Genomic DNA, 19,380 nt, shown 5'->3' with positions numbered 1-19,380 from the left:
GCAGTGTCTAGTGGATAGAAATAACTAGTGCCCTCCAACATCTCTGCCTGTCCTTCTGCCATAGCCAAGAGCAGTTTCTGCTCAAACTGTCCTTCCCTGGCTCTATTCTCAGCCATGGAACCCACACTTCAGTCTGGGATTGGGAGTGTGGAGCACGCTGCCTTTCCAAAATATGAATTGCTTTGGGTAAGTTACTACTCCTGTCTAGGACTCAGGTTCCTCATCTTTAAATTAGGCATGTATGAATGAACTTTTTTAGAATGTAAAACACTAAAGTGTTATAATTGACAAATGTGCTCAAATATCTGTAATCTACCTGGGACAGGCTTTTAAAGATGGGATATTTGTCCCCCTCCCACCTCTAAAGTTAAAGTCTCAAGTCATTGCCCAAACTAAGATCAGAGACTCTTAAATTGAACAGAGGAATATAGGAGGGAGGACAAGTAGGCTGGATACTCCTACTGGCTCCAATCTTTATACCTTCTTTCTTATCCCCAGTGGCAAAAGGAGATAAGATATACAGATAGAAAGAATTTTGTCTGACCTTGCAGCTCTTCTCACTTTTTGATCTCTTGAGAGACAGTGCTGAATGGAAAGTCTCTTACCTTTCCACTGGGGTCAGATCTGGCAGAGAATATACATCCATGCTGGCTACAGGGTGGGAGTAGGGGAGCTGATGGGAGGGGGAGAGAATAGGTTTGGTATTGTAGGCAAGGATATTACCTTATTCACATTCAGGCATAAAGGCCTTATTTGTCCCTACACCCCTTTTGCTTCCAAAAAGAGTTGCTTTATGGAACAGATATGCCAGAAAAGCTACTACTTTAAAACACTGTCTTCTAGAAAATGAAGATTTCAAGATATTGGAGAGGACCCTAGCCTTGATAATTACCCCATACATTACTGAGTGCAGTCACCTTCCATTTCTGAGCCTCAGTTTCATCATCTGCAACCTGGGGATGGTAATCCTTGCCCTGCCCACCTCAGGGTGTGTATAAAGATCCAATGAGATGATTGCTATGAATACACACTGAAAACTGTAAAGTGTAGCACATATACGTAGTAAATTCCAGCATTCCCACCTTAAGACACAGTCTTGGTTTTCACAAATTAAGTCACATCCAACATTTTGAAGTATATAAGTTGCTCCCAAACAAAGGAGATAGTTGCTCTATTTATCTGGGCAATTTTTCTTTCAAAATCTGACCCACAGTGAGGAAGTGGGTATCAGCCCAACTAGCCCATTATGGACATAAGGGAGACTTAAAAACAATCCATGGTGCCCACATCTGAGCCTTGATGTTCTCATCTGCCTTGTGGCATCAGCCATGGAGAGAGAAGTTACACTTTATTCTGAGAAGCATGTGAAACTGGTGGTGAGGGCTCAGCAATTGATTGCTTTTCTCTAAACCAAGAAAGCACCAGTGGTCCCTGAGCAGCCCTAGGGCAGGCTTCATTGAAAACCTTAGCTCCTAAATGTCCCCCACTAGATATCAGGGATTTCATGGTCACCCCAAAGATGAAAGCTCTGAGCTCTGAGTTTGGTCCTTGGGATCTAGAGGCTCAGCCTTGGGCTTAAGAAGACAAGGTACCAGGAAGGGACAAAAGAGGCAAGAAAAGAAGAGAAATAAGATAAAAGGAACTTTAGGAAGTACCATTTTAAGAGTCAAAAAGATGCTTAGTTGTATCCCCACTAAAGAAGGTAAGAAACCTAAAAGTGGAGAGGAAGACCCCAGGGGGCCAAGGGGTTAGCTCTGTGATTGTCACAGCCACAGAAGTCTAAGAGATGTGTGGGGAATCAAGGTTTCAGGCCTCTCCTAAGATGTGTGTAGGTGTGTGTGTGTGTGTACTGGGGAGGGGGGCAGTGCAGAGGAGTGAAAGAGGGAAGAGTTTGATTTTGTCCCTAAAGTGCTAGGCAGATGTATCAATAGGGTACTGAGAGGCTCCTCCTTCAGGTTTACCTGACCAAAGATGCAGACAGTAAAACTCTACCCCATTCATTGCCATCCCCTCCCCTCCTCTATAATCAAGCTGAGCTAAGAACATGTCTGGTAGTCCCATGACTGGGGAATCTGGCTCTCCAAGCTATCTAGGATAGGAAAGCAAAAAATGCTGCTGGTCAGTCTTGGGAAAATGATGAAGAATCAATACTTTGGTGGGATGGGGATAGGATGTGCCCCATCTGTAGAGTACAGGCTGTTGTGGATACCACATCCTATGCCCCTGCTGCTGTCGTGGTATAGGAACAAGGCAGGAGAGTCCAGGGAGAACGACTGGGATGCCAGGAGCCCAAGAGACCTAGGGAGGGAGCAGAGCAAGTTAGAAACCTATGGGGCAATCTCACTAGCTCCTTTCTCTTCCTATCCCTCAAAAAATGGTTTATGCCAGTGGTTAAGGTATAATAGCAGAAAAACATCACTTGTGTGGGGTGGACATGATGACAGTTCTACCCTACTCTATGTTGGTGAGACAATTCATCATGAAACTGGGTTCAGTTTTAAGCCCCCCATACTTTAATGGAAACCAAAGTGGTACTTTCCAGATAGGAGATGCTATCTTTAGACTTCTTCAGGGCTATCACAAGACACAGGAAGCAGATGAGGTCTGTGTGGCCTGAGGAGCAGAGCAGGACCCAAGGGTGGTTACTATAAGAAGACAGAAAGGTTTTCTTTACATTGAGCTCAAATCCACCAGTCATAGCTGCAATACATGTTGGGCAGTAGTGAGCTCTCTGATACTGTAAGTATGTGAGCAAGGATGACACAAACACTTCTTGGGGATATTATAAAAGGGACTCAAGCATGGATTGGAGGAGTTGGAAGGGAGGTTGGCCTAGATGACCTTGAAGGTATCTAGGATGACTGGTTTAATAGGAGTCTTGGCGTTCACCTACATATTGTTTATATTTTCTTAGGTAAGATATAGGGAGGGGGTGTCATTGGGGGACCTGGACAATATAGCTGGAGAAATATGGAAATGGGTGGTGAAAGTAATTGGTTAGTTGAAAAATAGGAATCCACCCTCATGCTTCATACTGCCCCTTGTTACTTACATAGAGCTCCAAAACCTGGGCTCTTACCTAGTTCTGCCACTGAAATGCTCTGTGACTTTAAGCAAATCACTTTCCCTCTCTGTATCTCAGTTCCTGCCTCTATAAAGTGTAACCTTCTTACTATAAAGGTATGTTATGAAGACCAGACGAGTGTAGTGTATATGTAAGGATGTATTGGGTTGGCCAAAAAGTTCATTTGGGTTTTCCCATAAGACGTTATGGAAAAACCCGAACAAACTTTTTGGCCAGCCCAATATAAATTGTGACTGGGGGCAAACTAACATGGTTTAAACACCTCTAATGCATTAGACACTGTAAAAGGTACTTGTACATGCATTTCTCATTCAACTCTCACAATATAAGGTGAATAGTATTTCCTACTTTTCACATATTAAGGACCTGAGACTCAGAGAGGTGAAGGGATTTAAACAACCTTCACACAAATATTAAGGAATGGAGGTAGATTTGAAATATAAGGCTTCCAGATGCCAAGGTTTGCATATTTTCCCACTGTACCTTGGTGCTTGAATACATGATGGGAGATAACTGAATATAACTATTAGACAGTGGGGCCCTGAGAGAGATTGCAAAAGGCCAGGATAGAAAAACTGGTGTCATGTCAACCTGGCCAGTTCCTTGACAACTGTTGGCCCAGATATATGATGTATGACTGACTGTCTCAAAAGATTAACATTATCACAGTTGTCCCTCCATCCACCAGTGTTCCTAGCTTGCTGTTCCTCTGACACTAGCCCTACTGAACAACAGTATTCCAAGGGATAATTCCTTTTGGGGGTGGTCCCCAATTTCTTGTCTTTCTACCCTACCTTTCCAGCTCACCTCAGTAGAGTAAAAGGCTGGGTACTTCAAAGGGTACAGTGAGCTCCAGTCTGTCTCCAGAGCGTTCAGCTGTGTTCCCCCTCAAGGTCTCAGCTCCAGTATAGGAAGCAGAGCTGGAAATCTTTCGCAGGTCCAGCTCTGTGCATTCGATGGGAGTGTGGACCCAGTGGGAGTGGCTCTCTGAGGCACAGGAGGCCAAGGTAAAAGACTCCTGTGTGGGGAAGCCACGAGTCGAACTGCAGTCGTCATCCAGGATGGGGTTAAGTGCCTGGGTCTCAAAGATGTTTTCACTCAGTGGGGACTCAGGACTGGTCTCCTGGCCAGGTGGCATGGGGAAGAGAGATTCCTCTTCCACTGCCTCGTCAGCCTCATACTGCAGCGAACCTCCTGAAACTTGAAGTAGAAAGCCACTGAGTCACCCAAAGGCAGGGGCTCCTCTTAGAGGGGCACCTGGTCCTGAGCACAAAATCAGGAAAGATCTGGGAACTAGTGCTCCCCCTCCCATACCTGGGGACCAGAGCACCTAGCACCAGGCTGAGGTGACACAGTTGAGAAACATATTTACATTGGGGTATCAGATTAAGGCTACCTGGTGGTGGATCAGGGAAAATTGTCAATTTCTCTAGATAAAGAGAAATCCTTTGTGGGAAGCAGGATTTTAACAACCCCCACACCAGACATGATCTTTATTCCCTGGTGTTATGCCGGTGTATATGTTGTGTTATATGGCAAAAGGCACTTTGCAGGTGGAATTAAGATTATGGACTTTAAAATAGATAGATTATCCTGGATTACCCAGGTGGGCCCAATGTAATGACATGTGTCCTTAAAAGGGGAAGATGGAGGCAGAAGAGTCAGAGAGAGTATCAGATATGTGAAAGGAAAAGGACTTGACCACCATTGTTAGTTTTGAAAATGGAAATGGGTCATAAGTCAAAGAGTGGGTGGTGTCTAGAAACTGGGAATGGTCCTCAGCAGACAGTCAGCAAGGAAATGGAACCTCAACCTTATAACTGCAAGGAACTGAATTCTTCCACCTTTCTGAATAATCAAGGAAGTGGATTAACCTCTTGATCTTCCAGAAATGAATGCAGCCTCGGCAACACTTGATTTCAGCCTAGTGCGACTCTGAGTCGAGATCCAGCCAAGCTTACAAAGCTTCTGATCTATGGAAATGGTGAGATGATAAATGGGTGTTGTTTTAAGCCATTAAATTTGTCGTAATTTGTTCTGGCAGTGCTAGAAAATTAAAACACCTTTCATGCATAAGTCTGATTCAACATCAGTTTACAAACTGAGAGCCTATGGGATGTGTGTTTGTTTGACCCCTGCATTGTGGTTGTGGTAATTTTTAATTATAACTCATTGCCATAACTTAAAACTATTTCATATAAAACTCCAGAGTTTTGGCTTCTCTTGAAAATTCAGAAGATCTTGAAACATTGAATATTCCTATATGGTAACAAACAGCTGAAACTGAGTAGTAGATTCCTCTTTAGACAGGGGATGAACTATTCAGTTTGCCACAGTCTCTACTCCTCTCTAATGAACATTATATTGGATCCAATTCACATATTAATCTCCCTTATACAACCCTAGTATTCATGTAAGTCAGTGACTCCTGAAAAACACCTCCTGATAAATGAGAAAATGTCTAATCTTATTTCCCCTGTGGAGACCCTGAGGGAGCTGCCTGCCCTCGTATCCCCAGAAAAGGGTACTGCATTATTATCTTGAGGACAGAGGAGGAGCAGAGAAGCGTTACCCATTTCTCTTCTCCTGAGGCAGGAGGAGGGAGACAGGCAGCTCTCAGATGTTGCCTCATCTTCTTCTTTCCGGGCCCTGGGGCCCAAATGCTTCATTTCCCATGTTTCATGCCCATGCCCAGGGACTGGGCAACAGCTCTTATCTGAAAAACTGGCCTCCAAAGTCAGAGACAGGATGATCCACCCTGAGCCACAATGTTCCAGGAGACACCAGAGAGTAGAGGAGAGAGAATTAGAGTTTGAGAAGGGTCATAAAGAGATAACAGTGTTGCCCTTGTGCCCTGCATCCCCTGAAATCCTAGATTCACCTCAACTTAAGTGAGAGGTAGAGCCAAACATATCTTCTAAGCTTTTTGAAGATCATCTGGCAGACCCTAGATCCAAAATGACCAAGGTAGGCCTATATAAGCAGAATCTTTCCACACAAACAGAGAGGTTGAAAAAAGTTGTGTTGCTTTGGACCCAATATCCAGTGGGCTGAGGAGGAGTCCTTAGCACCTGTGTATCTAGTAGAATGTATCCTCCTCTTTCCTTACTAAATCAACTCCACTTACTGGCCTGGGTTCCTATTTTGGTGTCTCTGTCCAGCTCTCAGCTCCCTTGATGGCACTGAAGCTGCACTGAACCTCAGTACTATTGACTAAAGATCTAAACCCTTCTCTGGTCTTGGCCATCCACCATCCCACCTCCCCTATATCTGCCCTCAGTGACCTGGCATTCTTGTCTCATATTCTTGGCTAATGGCTGGACTTGTGCTGAAAATAGATCATGATGTTACTCCTGATTTTAAATATGACATTCCATCTAAAATTTCACATGACCATCTCCTATGGGCTGGGCCAGACCTCTGGTTATCATTATTGTCTGAGGAAAAATGTCTAAGTTTGCCAATTCCTCTGGACATTGGGCTCTCAGTTACCACATTTGGTATACTACTATACTGATAACCATTGCCTGAGACCTCACCCACTTTAATTATAGTCATGTCTTATTCCAGCCAGCCTTCCTCTTTTCCGGACATGCTCCAGAATCTATACCTATTAGTAGATATAACTAATTGGAAAAGAACTTAGAAATCAACTCCATCTCTCATTTTAAAGATTAAAGAGAAAGAGGCCCAAAGAAGCTAGATGACTTATCTAAAGTTACACAGTGATTTAGAGGTAGATTGGACGAGGACTTCAGATGCCTTTCCCAAGGGTTTCCCATAATGTTGTAGCCCTTTATGAATCAACACACCTTAAAGAACCAGGTCCTATAAACTCATAGGGTCAGCCTCAATCACCTGTGAAGTCCTGTGCATTCTATTGCCACCCCAGATATTTCAGCACTGTAGGGAAGGTCCATTAACTCTCAACCCCAGGAAATTCCTCTCTTCTGCTAGTTAGAGCCTTGTTCCTGATTCATGTAATACGTGAAGCAGCTACCCTTACCACGCTGGCAATTTCTGTTGAAGAACTGCTTGCAGTAGAGGAAGAAGAGCCCCAGGAAGGCCAGGGTAAACACCATGAGCAGACTGCTCATCAGTGCAACAAGTGTGACCTCCTGAGGGGATACTGTGGGTACATCTGCCTTCACTAAGCTCAACTGGAAGGCACCTGTGAAACAAGAAAGTAGGGAAGGTCAGTCACTGTAGGTAGTCAATAGTCACCCTGACACTGGGCCTGGACTTCCTCAGGAAAGCACCCTCTCCCCAGGGTCTTCCTCAACTAGGGCTGCTAAACTGGTTCTACTTCTTTGTAGAGCAGAGAAAAGTATAAAGAACAAAAAGTGGAGGAACTAGCATATACTGCCTGTATGGTATAAATTAGTATAGTTATTTGAAGATGCACATATCCTGTGGTCTTTCTGTGTCACATTCAGTTATATAACCTAGACAAATAGAAACAAACTAAAATGTTCATCAGTAGGGCACAGGATAAATAAATCATGATATAATTCTATGATGTAATATTATTATATAGCATTTAAAATAAAAGACCTGTATGGATCAATTTAAATAATCCAGAGAGGAAAAACAAATTGGAGAGAGAGTATATAACTTGATATCATTTATATAAAACATTATAAAATATAAAAAATAGCATATAGAATATATTGCATATGAATATATATATATATATATATATATATATAATGAATACAAGTATCAAAACATGGGTGGAGAGTATGGCAGAGTCATAGTGCTCACAAGTTATCCACATGTTTCTCTGCATTTCCCATACACCCTTGTAGTAAGGCCATAAGAGTATTTCTGGCCAATGGACTGTGAGTGGAAGTAAATGTGTGTCACTTGCAGACTGAAGTAGTTAAAAGCCAGTATGTCTCCTCTATCTCTTACCCTGTCCCATCAACCTGGAAGCCACATGGTTTGATGATATAGTTACAAGATAGAGTAAGATCTTTGCATATGAAAAATAAACTTTTATTGCATGAAATCACTGAGATTTGGGGGTTTGTTACTGTAGCATAGCCTACCAACAAGATACACACAATTTCATGATAGTGGTTGCCTCTGGGGAGGTAACGAGAGAATGGAACTCAGAAAGGATCAAAACACAAATTCCATTAAACTTGTGGAATCTTCATTTAAAAAGAAATCTGAAGCAAATATGCAAAATTTTAAGATTTATTAATCATTGATGCTGTGTAACTGAGCATTTTTATTTTTATATTTTTCTGCATTTAAAATATTTCTACATATTTTAAATACTTCATGTTTTAAAAAGATATCAATAAATTAAAAAAAATAAGTGAGAAGACATATAGTTGGTAGATAGACAAAAATGATAGATAAATGGATAGTGATATGGGCACAGACTAGATCTTAGTACTTTATTCAGCCTTTTACTAGTCCTAAACATTAGGGACTCCTATAAACTTCAAATAAATAATACACAAGTGTACAAATATTATAATTTACAAAATTGTTTTCTAACCTCTTATTTCACTAGAACTAGGCAGCATCCCGTAAGGTATGAAGAACAGTGATTTTCACGACTTACATTTTTTTCAGGTGAGGGAAATGAGGTCCAATGAGATTCAATAATTTATAGAAGGTTACACAGATAATATATGGCAAAACTATTACTCAAATCTAACCAATTCCCTTGCCAATCTACCCTATAGGAAGGAGTATGAGGGGGTAGGGGAAGTCTTTACTATGCTGTCTTGTTGTCACCCAATGGATTGGGGGGGGAAAGGTGAGAAGAGAACTGGATACACACACTGAACCTCAGAGGTGGGGGTCTGCTTCGTGCATGGGATACACTCTTGATCCTGCAGGCCTCCAATACGTGTCTTTTGGTAGAACCTGTAGTCAGAGCAATAAAAAATGGCAAGATGATCAAACAAGCAATGTACTTGGATTGGTCCTTCTTGAACCATAAGCAGCTTCTAAGAGTCTTGCCCTCCAGGAAGCCATCACTCACTGTGACCCCTCGTGAGTTCTCTGCCTCTATGTCTGATTCTGACTCAGAGTCCCAGACACTCCACCTCTTCCCCCATTCACCAAACCCTATAACCAAAAGGGGAACTAGTCTCATAAGAGAAGGAAACACTGCTTTGACACCAACTGCTTCCTAATCTCTTCTAGGTCTACAGTGAGATTTACCTTGAAACTTGGGCCTGAGCTAAGCGTGCCATCATGATGAAACAGCTGTTTAGTACTCATCTGTAATTGACTGTGTGCTAAGTACTTTATAGGGGGATCTTAAAAAAATATTGCTTCTCACTCAGGGGATCTTAAACTCATCATGATATGGACAGTTAGAATACTTCAACTAGGCCCTGAGAGGTAAGGATGAGGGAGACCTCCAAGGGCTAGAGAATGCCCAGAAGAGCTTGGCCTTATATAGCAGGCTCACCTGGGCAGACAGTTCCCACAGACGGCATTAGAGGTAGCTGTACAGTTCTCCTTCTGGATACGATTGATGACAGCACAGGTGATGCAAGTCTGACATCTATGGTGGCCCCAGCTGCTTTTATATCTGCGGGGAGGGCAGGCTGTGCAGTATGCATCTCCACCTTCTCCATAACCACAATCCTTCAGTGAAATGGGAGTCACTAACATTACTCTACAGAAACTTGGAGAGAGGATTAGCTATGGGACAAGTGGACATTGTATGGAGTAGCATTTTATAAACTGCAAGTTGCAACCCATTATTGAGTCATGACATCAATTTACAGTCAGCATAGTTTAGGTTATGCTATGGTAAAAAAGTAAACTCCAAACCTCAGTGTCTTAAAAGAACAAAAATGTATTTCTCACTCACACCAGTTTGCTTACCAGAGATTTCCTGGGGGCTCTGTTTTACATTATACTTACTGGGTTACCCAGAGTGATGGAGGTTTCATCTTTGTGCTACCATGATTGGAACATCAGAGAAAAGAGAATATTGTGATCTGTGCACTGGCTCTTAAATCTTCCCCCAGAAATAACTCATTTCATTTTGCTCACGTCCTTCACCACACACATCACCTGATCATTAGTAACTATAAAAGTAAAAGAAAGTATAATTCTATAGTGTGCCAGAGCTGGGAAACTGGAAATATTTGACAATGAACGCTAATCACTACCTATCTTAGTATTGTTTTGTAGAAGTTTTACAGATGAAATATGTAAGTATGTGTTGGGTTGTGATGAAAATTTTATTTCTTACATTTTACTGAACTATAGTTGACTCACAACATTATATTAGTTTCATGAGTACAACACAGTGATTCAATATTTTTATAGATTACACATCATACAAAGTTATTATATTATTGACTGTAATCCCTGTGATGTACATTACATCTCTGTGGTGTATTCAGTTTATAACTGGTAGTTTGTACCTCTTAATTCCCTTCACCTATTGGGCTGTCCAAAAAGTTCGTTTGGGTTTTTCTGCAGGATGTTAGGAACAACCTGAACGAACTTTTTGGCCAAGCTAATATTTTGCCCTTACCCCTACACTCCTCTCCTCTGCCAACAACTAGTTTGTTCTCTGTATCTGTGAGCCTGTTTCTGTTTGGTTATATTTGTTTATTTGTTTTTCAGATTCCACATATAAATGAAAACATATAGTATTTGTTTTTCCCTGTCTGATTTCACCTATTACTCCACCCCTCTCCTCTCTGGCAACTACTAGTTTGGTCTCTACATCTGTGATTGTTTTGTTACATTTATTTGTTTGTTTTGTATTTTTAGATTCCACATATAAGTGAAGACATACTGTATTTGTCTTTCTCTCTGACTTATTTTACTTAGCATAATACCATCTAGATCCATCCATGCTGTTGTAAATGACAAGATTTCATTATTGTTTATGGCCGAGTAATATTTCATTGTGTGTGTGTGTGTGTGTGTGTGTGTGTGTGTGTATATATATATATACCACATCTTCTTTATCCATTCATCTGTTGATGGACACTTAGGTTGCTTCTACATCTTGGCTATTAAAAATAATGCTTCAGGCTTCCCTGGTGGCGCAGCGGTTGGGAGCCCGCCTGCTGGTGCAGGGGACGCGGGCTCGTGCCCCGGTCCGGGAGGATCCCGCGTGCCGTGGAGTGGCTGGGCCGGTGAGCCGTGGCCGCTGGGCCTGTGCATCCAGAGCCTGTGCTCCGCAACGGGAGAGAGGCTCACATACCGCAAAAAAAAAAAAAAAAAAATAATAATGCTTCAATGAAACTGGGATGCATATAACTTTTTGAATTAGTGTTTTCATTTTCTTCAGATAAATACCCAAGAGTGGAATTTGTGGATCAAATGGTAGTAATATTTTTAATTTTTTGAGGAACATTTATATTATTTTCCATAATGGTTGTACCAATTTATATTCCTACAAACAGTGCATGAGGGTTCCCTTTTCTCCACATCCTCTCCAACATTTGTTATTTCTTGTATTTTTGATGATAGTCATTCTGACAGGTATGAGGTGATACCTCATTGTGATTTTGATTTGCATTTCCCTGATGATTAGTGATGTTGAAAATCTTTTCATGTGTCTGTTGGCCATCTATATGTCTTCTTTGGAAAAATGTCTATTCTGGTCCTCTGCCCATTTTTAATTCGGTTGTTTGTGTGTTTTTGATGTTGACTGTTATGAGTTATTTGTATATTTTGGATATTAACCTCTTAGTGGATATTTCATTTGCAAACATATTCTTCTATTCAGTAAGTTGCCTTTTTGTTTTGTCGATGTGCTTTGCTGTGCAAGTTACAGACAATATCACAGAAATACAAATAATCATGAGAATACTATGAACAATTATATGCCAACAAATTGGACAACCAAGAAAAAGTGGATACATTTCTAGAAATATACAATATTTTAAGATTGAATCTTACTCTCAGAAATGCTCAAACATGTTTGAATAAAGGTGGTATAGAGGAGAGATGAGTGATCCAGCTGGATATTGTCTCAGGTCTGGTATTGACTCAGTGTAACTTTGGCTAGCCTCTCTCCATTTCCAAGCATCAGAGTCCCCAACACCTGAGTATATTAAAATAAATGGCCTCTAAATATTCTTCCAGCTCTGGCATTCTAACGTAGGAACAAGGCTCCTGCCTGTTATATCATGGCTCTTTGTCAAAGACACAACTCTACTTAACAAGGGATATTAGTTATTTGTTTGTTGTGGGAGAAGTTGGTTGGTTGTTCACTAAACTCATTCACCTTTCTTCCTGGGAATACCACTTGTCAACATTTTCTAACACCACACAAGTCTGTAGGGACGTGTGCCTAATTTCTAGCCAATGGAATATGGTTAAAATGATGTATGCATCTTTCAGGCCTGGCTCAACAAAAAACTGTCTTTTTTCTTTATACTTATTTTATAATTAAAATATCCTTAATTTTCATTATGCTTTGATCTTCTGGTGCACAGGGACACCCAGAGAGATGTTGGAATCAATATATTAAAAATGACAGAGGACATCAGGGATATGGAGGAGGCAGCAGCTCTGAGCTTTCATTCCCTCCTAAGTGTAGCAACACAAACAGAAACTGTAGGAATCAATGTTGTCAGAACTCTGGGAAATAGTCAAACATTTACAACAATGAAGCAAATGCTGAACCAAGAAAAAGGCATCTTGAAAATGATAGGAAAGCTTTGTGCCATTTTTTACTTGCCCTTACTTCACCCCTCTCCCCAGCAACAGTCCTAAAGTGAAGGCAGTCTTAAAGTAGCAGCAGCCTGAGTTCCTAGTGTGAAACTCTCACCCCTAGGACCAGAGTGAGCTAAGCAAAACTTACTCAAAAATTATTGTGTATGTCTATTTTAACCTGTTATCTGAAGGACAGATACAAGGTGCTCATCTCTGTTTCACTCAATTCAGAATGCAGGCTGGAAAATGAGTGGGCATTTGTTAAAATGTTTTGCAAAGCAAACTAATAAACCAGAGATGCCTGGGACAAGAAATTATGGGTGGAGACATATAATGACTGCTTAAGTCTCGATCAAAAGCTGGAGAAGATTCTTTGGGAAATTAGGACATTCAAAAGCACCAATATATATGGGGGCAGTTTAGAAAGACCCATGTATGTCCAGGGAAAGACACATGACTAGAAAAATATGGAGAAGACCCAAAGCTTGCACATCAGACTGATACATGAGCTAAGTGCCAGTTTGGCTAAGTGTTGAAGGAGTGCTTCAGCACAGAGCCAATGTTCAAAGATTGGGAGAGATATGTGGGTTTTTTGGTTGCTACTGTTGTTTTTTACTTTTAACTGCTGGCACTCAAGGAAATTCCTGTCAAAATATTAGCTGAACAAGATCCACGCAGACTTCAGTGATCACATATGACAAAGAATACAGTCTTTGCACAAATAGTTTGGTTAAAACAACTAAAAAAATGGACTACTATAGCCATCATCAAATAAAGTAACAACAACAGAAAACAGCTAAATATGGGGAAGGGGGAGAATCTTATTTCCAGTTACCACATCATAATTAAAACAGTTTTCAAAAACAACAACAACAAAAGCACAAGGCATAAAAAGAAACAGGAATGTATGGCCCACTTACAGTAACAAATAAAATTGACAAACTCTTCCTGAGGAAGTCCAGACATCAGACTTACTAGACAAAGACAAAAAAGTACTGTCTTAAATATGTTCAAAGTAAAACACAGACAAAGAACTAAAGAATATAAAGAATATAAGAAAATAAATGTATGAAAAATATGGTAATATCAAAAAAGAAAAATTGTGAAAAGTAACCAAACAGAAATACTAGAATTTAAAAGTAAAATAACTGAAATTAAAAATTCACTAGAAGAGTTCAACAGCAGATCTGAACAGGTAGAAGAAAAAATGATGAAACCTGAAACATGACAGTTGAAATTATTATGTCTGAGGAGCAGAAATTTAAAAAGGATGAAGTAAGTAAACAAAACCTAAGAGACGCCATCAAATGGACCAATATACACATTATGGGAGTCCCAGAAGTAAAAGAGAGAGAAAGATAAAGAAGCAGAAAGAAATTTGAATAAATAATGGCTGAAATTTCTCAAAATTGCCAAAAGACATGAATAACACATCCACGATGCTCAACAAACTTCAATTTGGAAAAACTCAAAAAGGCCCACATGAGACATAAACAAGATGTGGACAGCCAAAGACAAAATGAAAATCTTGAAGCAGAAAGAGAGAAACAATCTCTCAAGTACAAGGGATCCTCAATAAGATGCAAAATTGATTTCTCTTCAGAACCTGGAAACTGGAAGGCAATAAGATAACATATTTAAGTTTCAAAAGAAATAAACTATTAACCAAGAATTTTATACCCAGCAAAATATCCTTCAAAAATGAGGGAGAAATTAAAATATTCCTAGATAAATAAAAGAAGCTAACGGAGTTTGATACTACTAGACTTGTACTTCAATAAATGTTAAAGGGAGTTCTTCAGGTTAAAATGAAAGGACCCTAGATAGTAACTTAAAGCCATAAAAAGAAGTCAATATCTCTGGTAAAGTTAAATACATGGGCAAATACAGAAGGCAGCATTATTGAATATTTGGTTTGGAACTCTGCCTTTTATTTCCTATATTATTTAAAAGAAAAATTAATAAAATAGTAACAACAACAATAATAAATCTATGTTATTGCACATACAATGATTAAGATAAAAACAAAAGTGACAAAAATAACATAGAGGAAGGTGATATCAAACTGTATTAGTGGGCTTCCCTGGTGGTGCAGTGGTTGAGGGTCCGCCTGCTGATGCAGGGGACACGGGTTCATGTCCCAGTCCGGGAAGATCCCACATGCCACGGAGTGGCTGGACCCGTGTGCCATGGCCACTGAGCCTGCGTGTCCAGAGCCTATGCTCCGCAATGGGAGAGGCCACAACAGTAAGAGGCCTGCATACCGCAAAAAAACAAAAACAAATAAAAATAAAAACAAAAGAAAACTGTATGTGTCTAGTTTATGTATGTTATTGAAATTAACTTGGTATTAATGCAAAATATATTGTTAAAATTTAGTATGTGATATATAAAATAGATAATTGATAAAGACCTACTGTATATCACAGGGAACTCTACTCAATACTCTGTAATGGCCTATGTGGGAAAAGAATCTAAAAAAGAGTATATATATATATATATATATATATATATATATATATAACTGATTCATTTTCCTGTACACCTGAAACTAGCACAACATTGTAAATCAACTATGCTCCAATAAAATGTTTTTTAAAAATAAATAAAATTTAGTATGTTAAAGGGAATCTACATGGTAACCACAAAGAAAATATATTAAAAAAAACCCACACAAAAGAAATGATAAGGGAATTAAAACTTTTCACTGCAAAAGATCAACTAGCACAAAAATGGCAATGAGGAAGAAAATGATGAATAAAACTGGCATAAGAAATACATAAAACTAATAATAAAATGTCAGAAGTACTCTCTTATCAGTACTAAACTTTATGTATATGGATTAAACTCTCCAAAGGTACAGATTGATGGATTGGATAAAAAGAACATAATCCACTTATATACTATATGAAGAGATTCATTTAGATCCAAAGACACAAATGGGTTGAAAGTAAAAGAAAAGAAACATATTCCATGCAACTAGTACTGAGAAGCGAATTGGGATGTCTACACTGATATCAGACAAAATAGACTTTAAGTTAAAACTTTTACAAGAGAAAGGGAAGGACATTATATATTTATAAATGGTCAATATATCAAGAAGATATAACAACTCTGAACATACATACACCAAATAACAAATCCCCCCAAATCTATGCAGCATTGACAAAATTTAAGTGAGTAATAGTGGTTCTAAAAAATAGTTGGAGACTTGAATACCAACTTCAATAAAAGATTGCATATCTAGACAGAATAGCAATAACAATGTAGAGGGCTTTAACAACACTATAAAACAACTAGACATAACTGACATTTATAGAACACTACACCTAACAAAAGAAGAATATACATTCTTCTCCATTGCACATGAAACATTCTGTAAGTAGATCACATATGTTAGGTTATGAAACAAGTTTCATTGAATTTTAAAAGACTGAAATTATACAAAGTGTCTTTTCTGACCACAAGACAATGATGATATAAATCAATAACAGAAAGAAAATTGGAAAATACACAAACATGTGTAATTAAATACCACATTCTTAAAAAACTAGTGGGTCAAAGAAAAAGTCTTAAGTGAAACTGTAAATTACTTAAAGCTGAATGAAAATAAAAAACACCACATACCAAAATGTATGGGATACAGCAAGGCAGTAGTAGTCTGAGGAAAATTTATACCTGTAAGTGCCTATATTAAAAAAGAAAAGAGATTTCAAATAGATAATCTAAATTTATACCATGCAGAACTAGAAAAAACATAACAAAGTAAGCCCAAAGCTAGCAGAAGGAAGGAAATAATAGATTAGAGTGGAGATAAATAGAGTAGAAAAACAATAGAATCAATGAAAAGTAGATCCTTTGAAAAGATGAACAAAATTGGCAATCCTTCCAATCCTTCAGCTATACTTACAAAGAAAAAAGAGAGAAGATGAAGATGACTAAAATCAGAAAGGAAAGTGGGGGATTCCTGACAGAATGTGGACCATCATGGTGCCATGTGGCCACAGCTTATAGAGTGGTGGAGGACAAGATGGCGAAGTAGAGGACCTGAGATCACTTCCACTCATGAACACACCAAAATTACAACTAACTGCTGAACAACCATTGACAAAAAAGGACTGGAAACACCCAAAAAACATATTTTACATCCAAAGACAAAGAAGAAGTCACAATGAGATGATAGGATCCTGTACCCACCAGGTGGGCAACCAACAAACTTTAAAATAATTATATTGCAGAGGTTCTCTCACAGGAGTGAGATTTCTGAGCCTCACATCAGGCTACCTAGTCTGCTGGTCTGGTATCAGGAGGAGGAGCCCCCAGAGCATTTGGCTTTGAAAGCCAGTGGGGCTTGATGGCAGGAACTCCACAAGACTTGGGGAAATAGAAAAAATATTCTTAGAGGACACACACAAGGTTTGTACAGACTGGTACCTAGGAGGAAAAGCAGTGACTTCATAGCAGCCTGGGTCAGACCTACCTGCTGGTCCTGGAGGGTCTCCTGGGGAGGGGGGCGGCTGTGGCTCACTTCAGGGACAAGGACACTGGTGGCAGAGGTACTAGGGAGTACTCATTGGTTTGAGCTGTCTGAGGTTGCCATTTTGACACCAAGACTTTGTCCCACACAATAGCCCTTAAGCTCCAGTGCTAGGATGCCTAAGGCCAAACAACAAACAGGATAGGAACACAGCACCAACCATCAGAAGACAGACTGCTTAAAGTTTTCCTGAGAACACAGCCACCTTTAAAAACACCTCTTGACACAGCTCTGCCAGCCAGTGGGACATGACCCAGCTCTACCCACCAGTGGGCAGGCACCAGATGCTCTCACAAGGAAGCCTGCACAAGCCTCTTAGACCAGCCTCACCCAACAGAGGGCAGACACCAGAAACAAAAGGAACTACAATCCTGCAGCCTCTGGGATCACAAACACCAAAAGTTAGGCAAAATGAGATAGAAGAGGAATATGTTCCAGATGAAGAAAAAAGATAAAACCCCAGAACAACTAAGTGAAGTTGAGATAGGCAATCTACCCAACAAAGAGTTCAGAGTAATGACTGTAAAGATGATCCAAGAAGGTATGAAGAGAATGGATGCACAGAGCTAGAAATTACAAGAAGTTTTTAACAAAAGGTTAGAAAATACAAAGAATAACCAAACAGAGTTGAAGAATAAAATAGCGAAAATGAAAAATACACTAGAAGGAACCAATAGCAGAATAAATGAGGCAGAAGAATTGATAAGTGAGCTGAAGAAAGGATGGTGGAAATTACTGCCGAGGAACAGAAGAAAAAAGAATGAAAAGAAGTGAGGACAATCTCAGAGACCACTGAGACACACGAATATTCACATTACAGGGATCCCAGAAAGAGAAGAGAGAGATAAAAGGCATGAGAAAATATTTGAAGACATAATAGGTGAAAAATTCCCTACCCTAACAGGGGAAAGGAAACAATCACCCAAGTTCAGGAATCATAGAGGGTCTCATACATGATAAACCCAAGGAGGTACACACTGAAACACACAATAATAAAATTGACAAAAATCACAGACAAAGAGAAAATATTAAAAGCAACAAGGAAAAAGCAACAAATAACATACAAGTAAATCCCGATAAGGTTATCCATTGAGTTTTCACCAGAAACTCTGCAGGTCAGAAAGGAGTAGCACTATACTGTATATTTAAAGTGATGAAAGAGAAAAACCTACAAAAAAGAATACTCTACACACCAAGGCTCTCATTCAGATTTGAGGGAGAAATCAAAAGCCTGACAGAGAAGCAAAGGCTAAGAGAATTCAACACCACCAAGTGATGTTTACAACGAATGCTGAAGGAGCTTCTATAGGCAGAAAATAAGAGGCCACAATTAGAAAGAAGAAAATTATGAAATGGGAAAGCTCAATGGTAAATGTAAACATACAGCAAAGGTAGGAAATCATCCACACACAAACATATTATCAAAACCAGCAATGGTGAGAAGAGGAGAATACAAATGTAGGATATTGGAAATGCATTTGAAATTAATAGACCAGCAACTTACAACAATTTGTATATATATAGGTTGCATGCCAACACTTCATGGGAACCACAAAACAAAAATCTGCAATAGATATAAAAAAAAAAAAGAGAGAGAGAAAGGAATCCAAAGAGAACTCTAAAGATACACATCAAATACCTAGAGAAGAGAACAAAAGTGGAAGGAAAGAAAAAAGGCCTAAAAAACAAATCTAAAAAATTAACAAAATAGTATTAATACATAAATATCAGTGAGTATGTTAAATGTAAAAGGAATAAATGCTCCAAGCAAAAGACATAGACTGGCTGAATGGATACAAAAACAAGACCTATAAATATGCTATCTACAAAAGACCCACTTCAAATCTAGGGACACATACAGAAAGTGAGGGGATAGAAAAAGGTATTCCATGCTAATGGAAATCAAAAGAAAGTTGGAGTAGCAATATTTACATCAGAAAAAATATATTTTAAAATAAAGACTGTTACAAGAGACAAAGAAGGATACTACATCAATCCATTTCTAATTCTACTGATTTGAGTTTTCTCCATTTTTTTCTTGATGAGTCTGGCTAATGGTTTATCAATTTTGTTTATCTTCTCAAAGAAACAGCTT

The 19,380-nt window shown here is 39.3% G+C and overlaps 1 protein-coding gene across 2 annotated transcripts in view; it reads right to left on the bottom strand.

Annotated features, from left to right (window-relative positions):
* Nucleotides 1–1,823: 1,823 nt before the first annotated feature.
* The window catches only part of EDA2R (ectodysplasin A2 receptor), a 69,921-nt gene continuing 52,364 nt past the window's right edge, over nucleotides 1,824–19,380 (bottom strand). Inside the window, exons 2-7 of one of the 2 annotated variants that reach the window (XM_007469646.1) lie at nucleotides 9,525–9,703; nucleotides 8,886–8,971; nucleotides 7,092–7,256; nucleotides 4,458–4,514; nucleotides 3,893–4,285; nucleotides 1,824–2,298 (exon numbers count right to left, since the gene is read on the bottom strand). In XM_007469646.1, the coding sequence (XP_007469708.1) occupies nucleotides 3,894–4,285; nucleotides 4,458–4,514; nucleotides 7,092–7,256; nucleotides 8,886–8,971; nucleotides 9,525–9,703 (879 nt within the window). In that variant the 3' untranslated portion in view covers nucleotides 1,824–2,298; nucleotide 3,893. The remainder of the gene's footprint in view (nucleotides 2,299–3,892; nucleotides 4,286–4,457; nucleotides 4,515–7,091; nucleotides 7,257–8,885; nucleotides 8,972–9,524; nucleotides 9,704–19,380) is intronic. The other variant, XM_007469647.1, reaches the window with a different exon arrangement.

The sequence above is a fragment of the Lipotes vexillifer genome, unplaced genomic scaffold, assembly GCF_000442215.2.
Source record: "Lipotes vexillifer unplaced genomic scaffold, Lipotes_vexillifer_v1.1 scaffold60, whole genome shotgun sequence".
In the NCBI taxonomy this organism is placed as follows: Eukaryota; Metazoa; Chordata; class Mammalia; order Artiodactyla; family Lipotidae; genus Lipotes; species Lipotes vexillifer.
The sequence above is the reverse complement of the archived record's forward strand: the minus strand, read 5'-3'. Positions and strand labels throughout refer to the sequence as shown.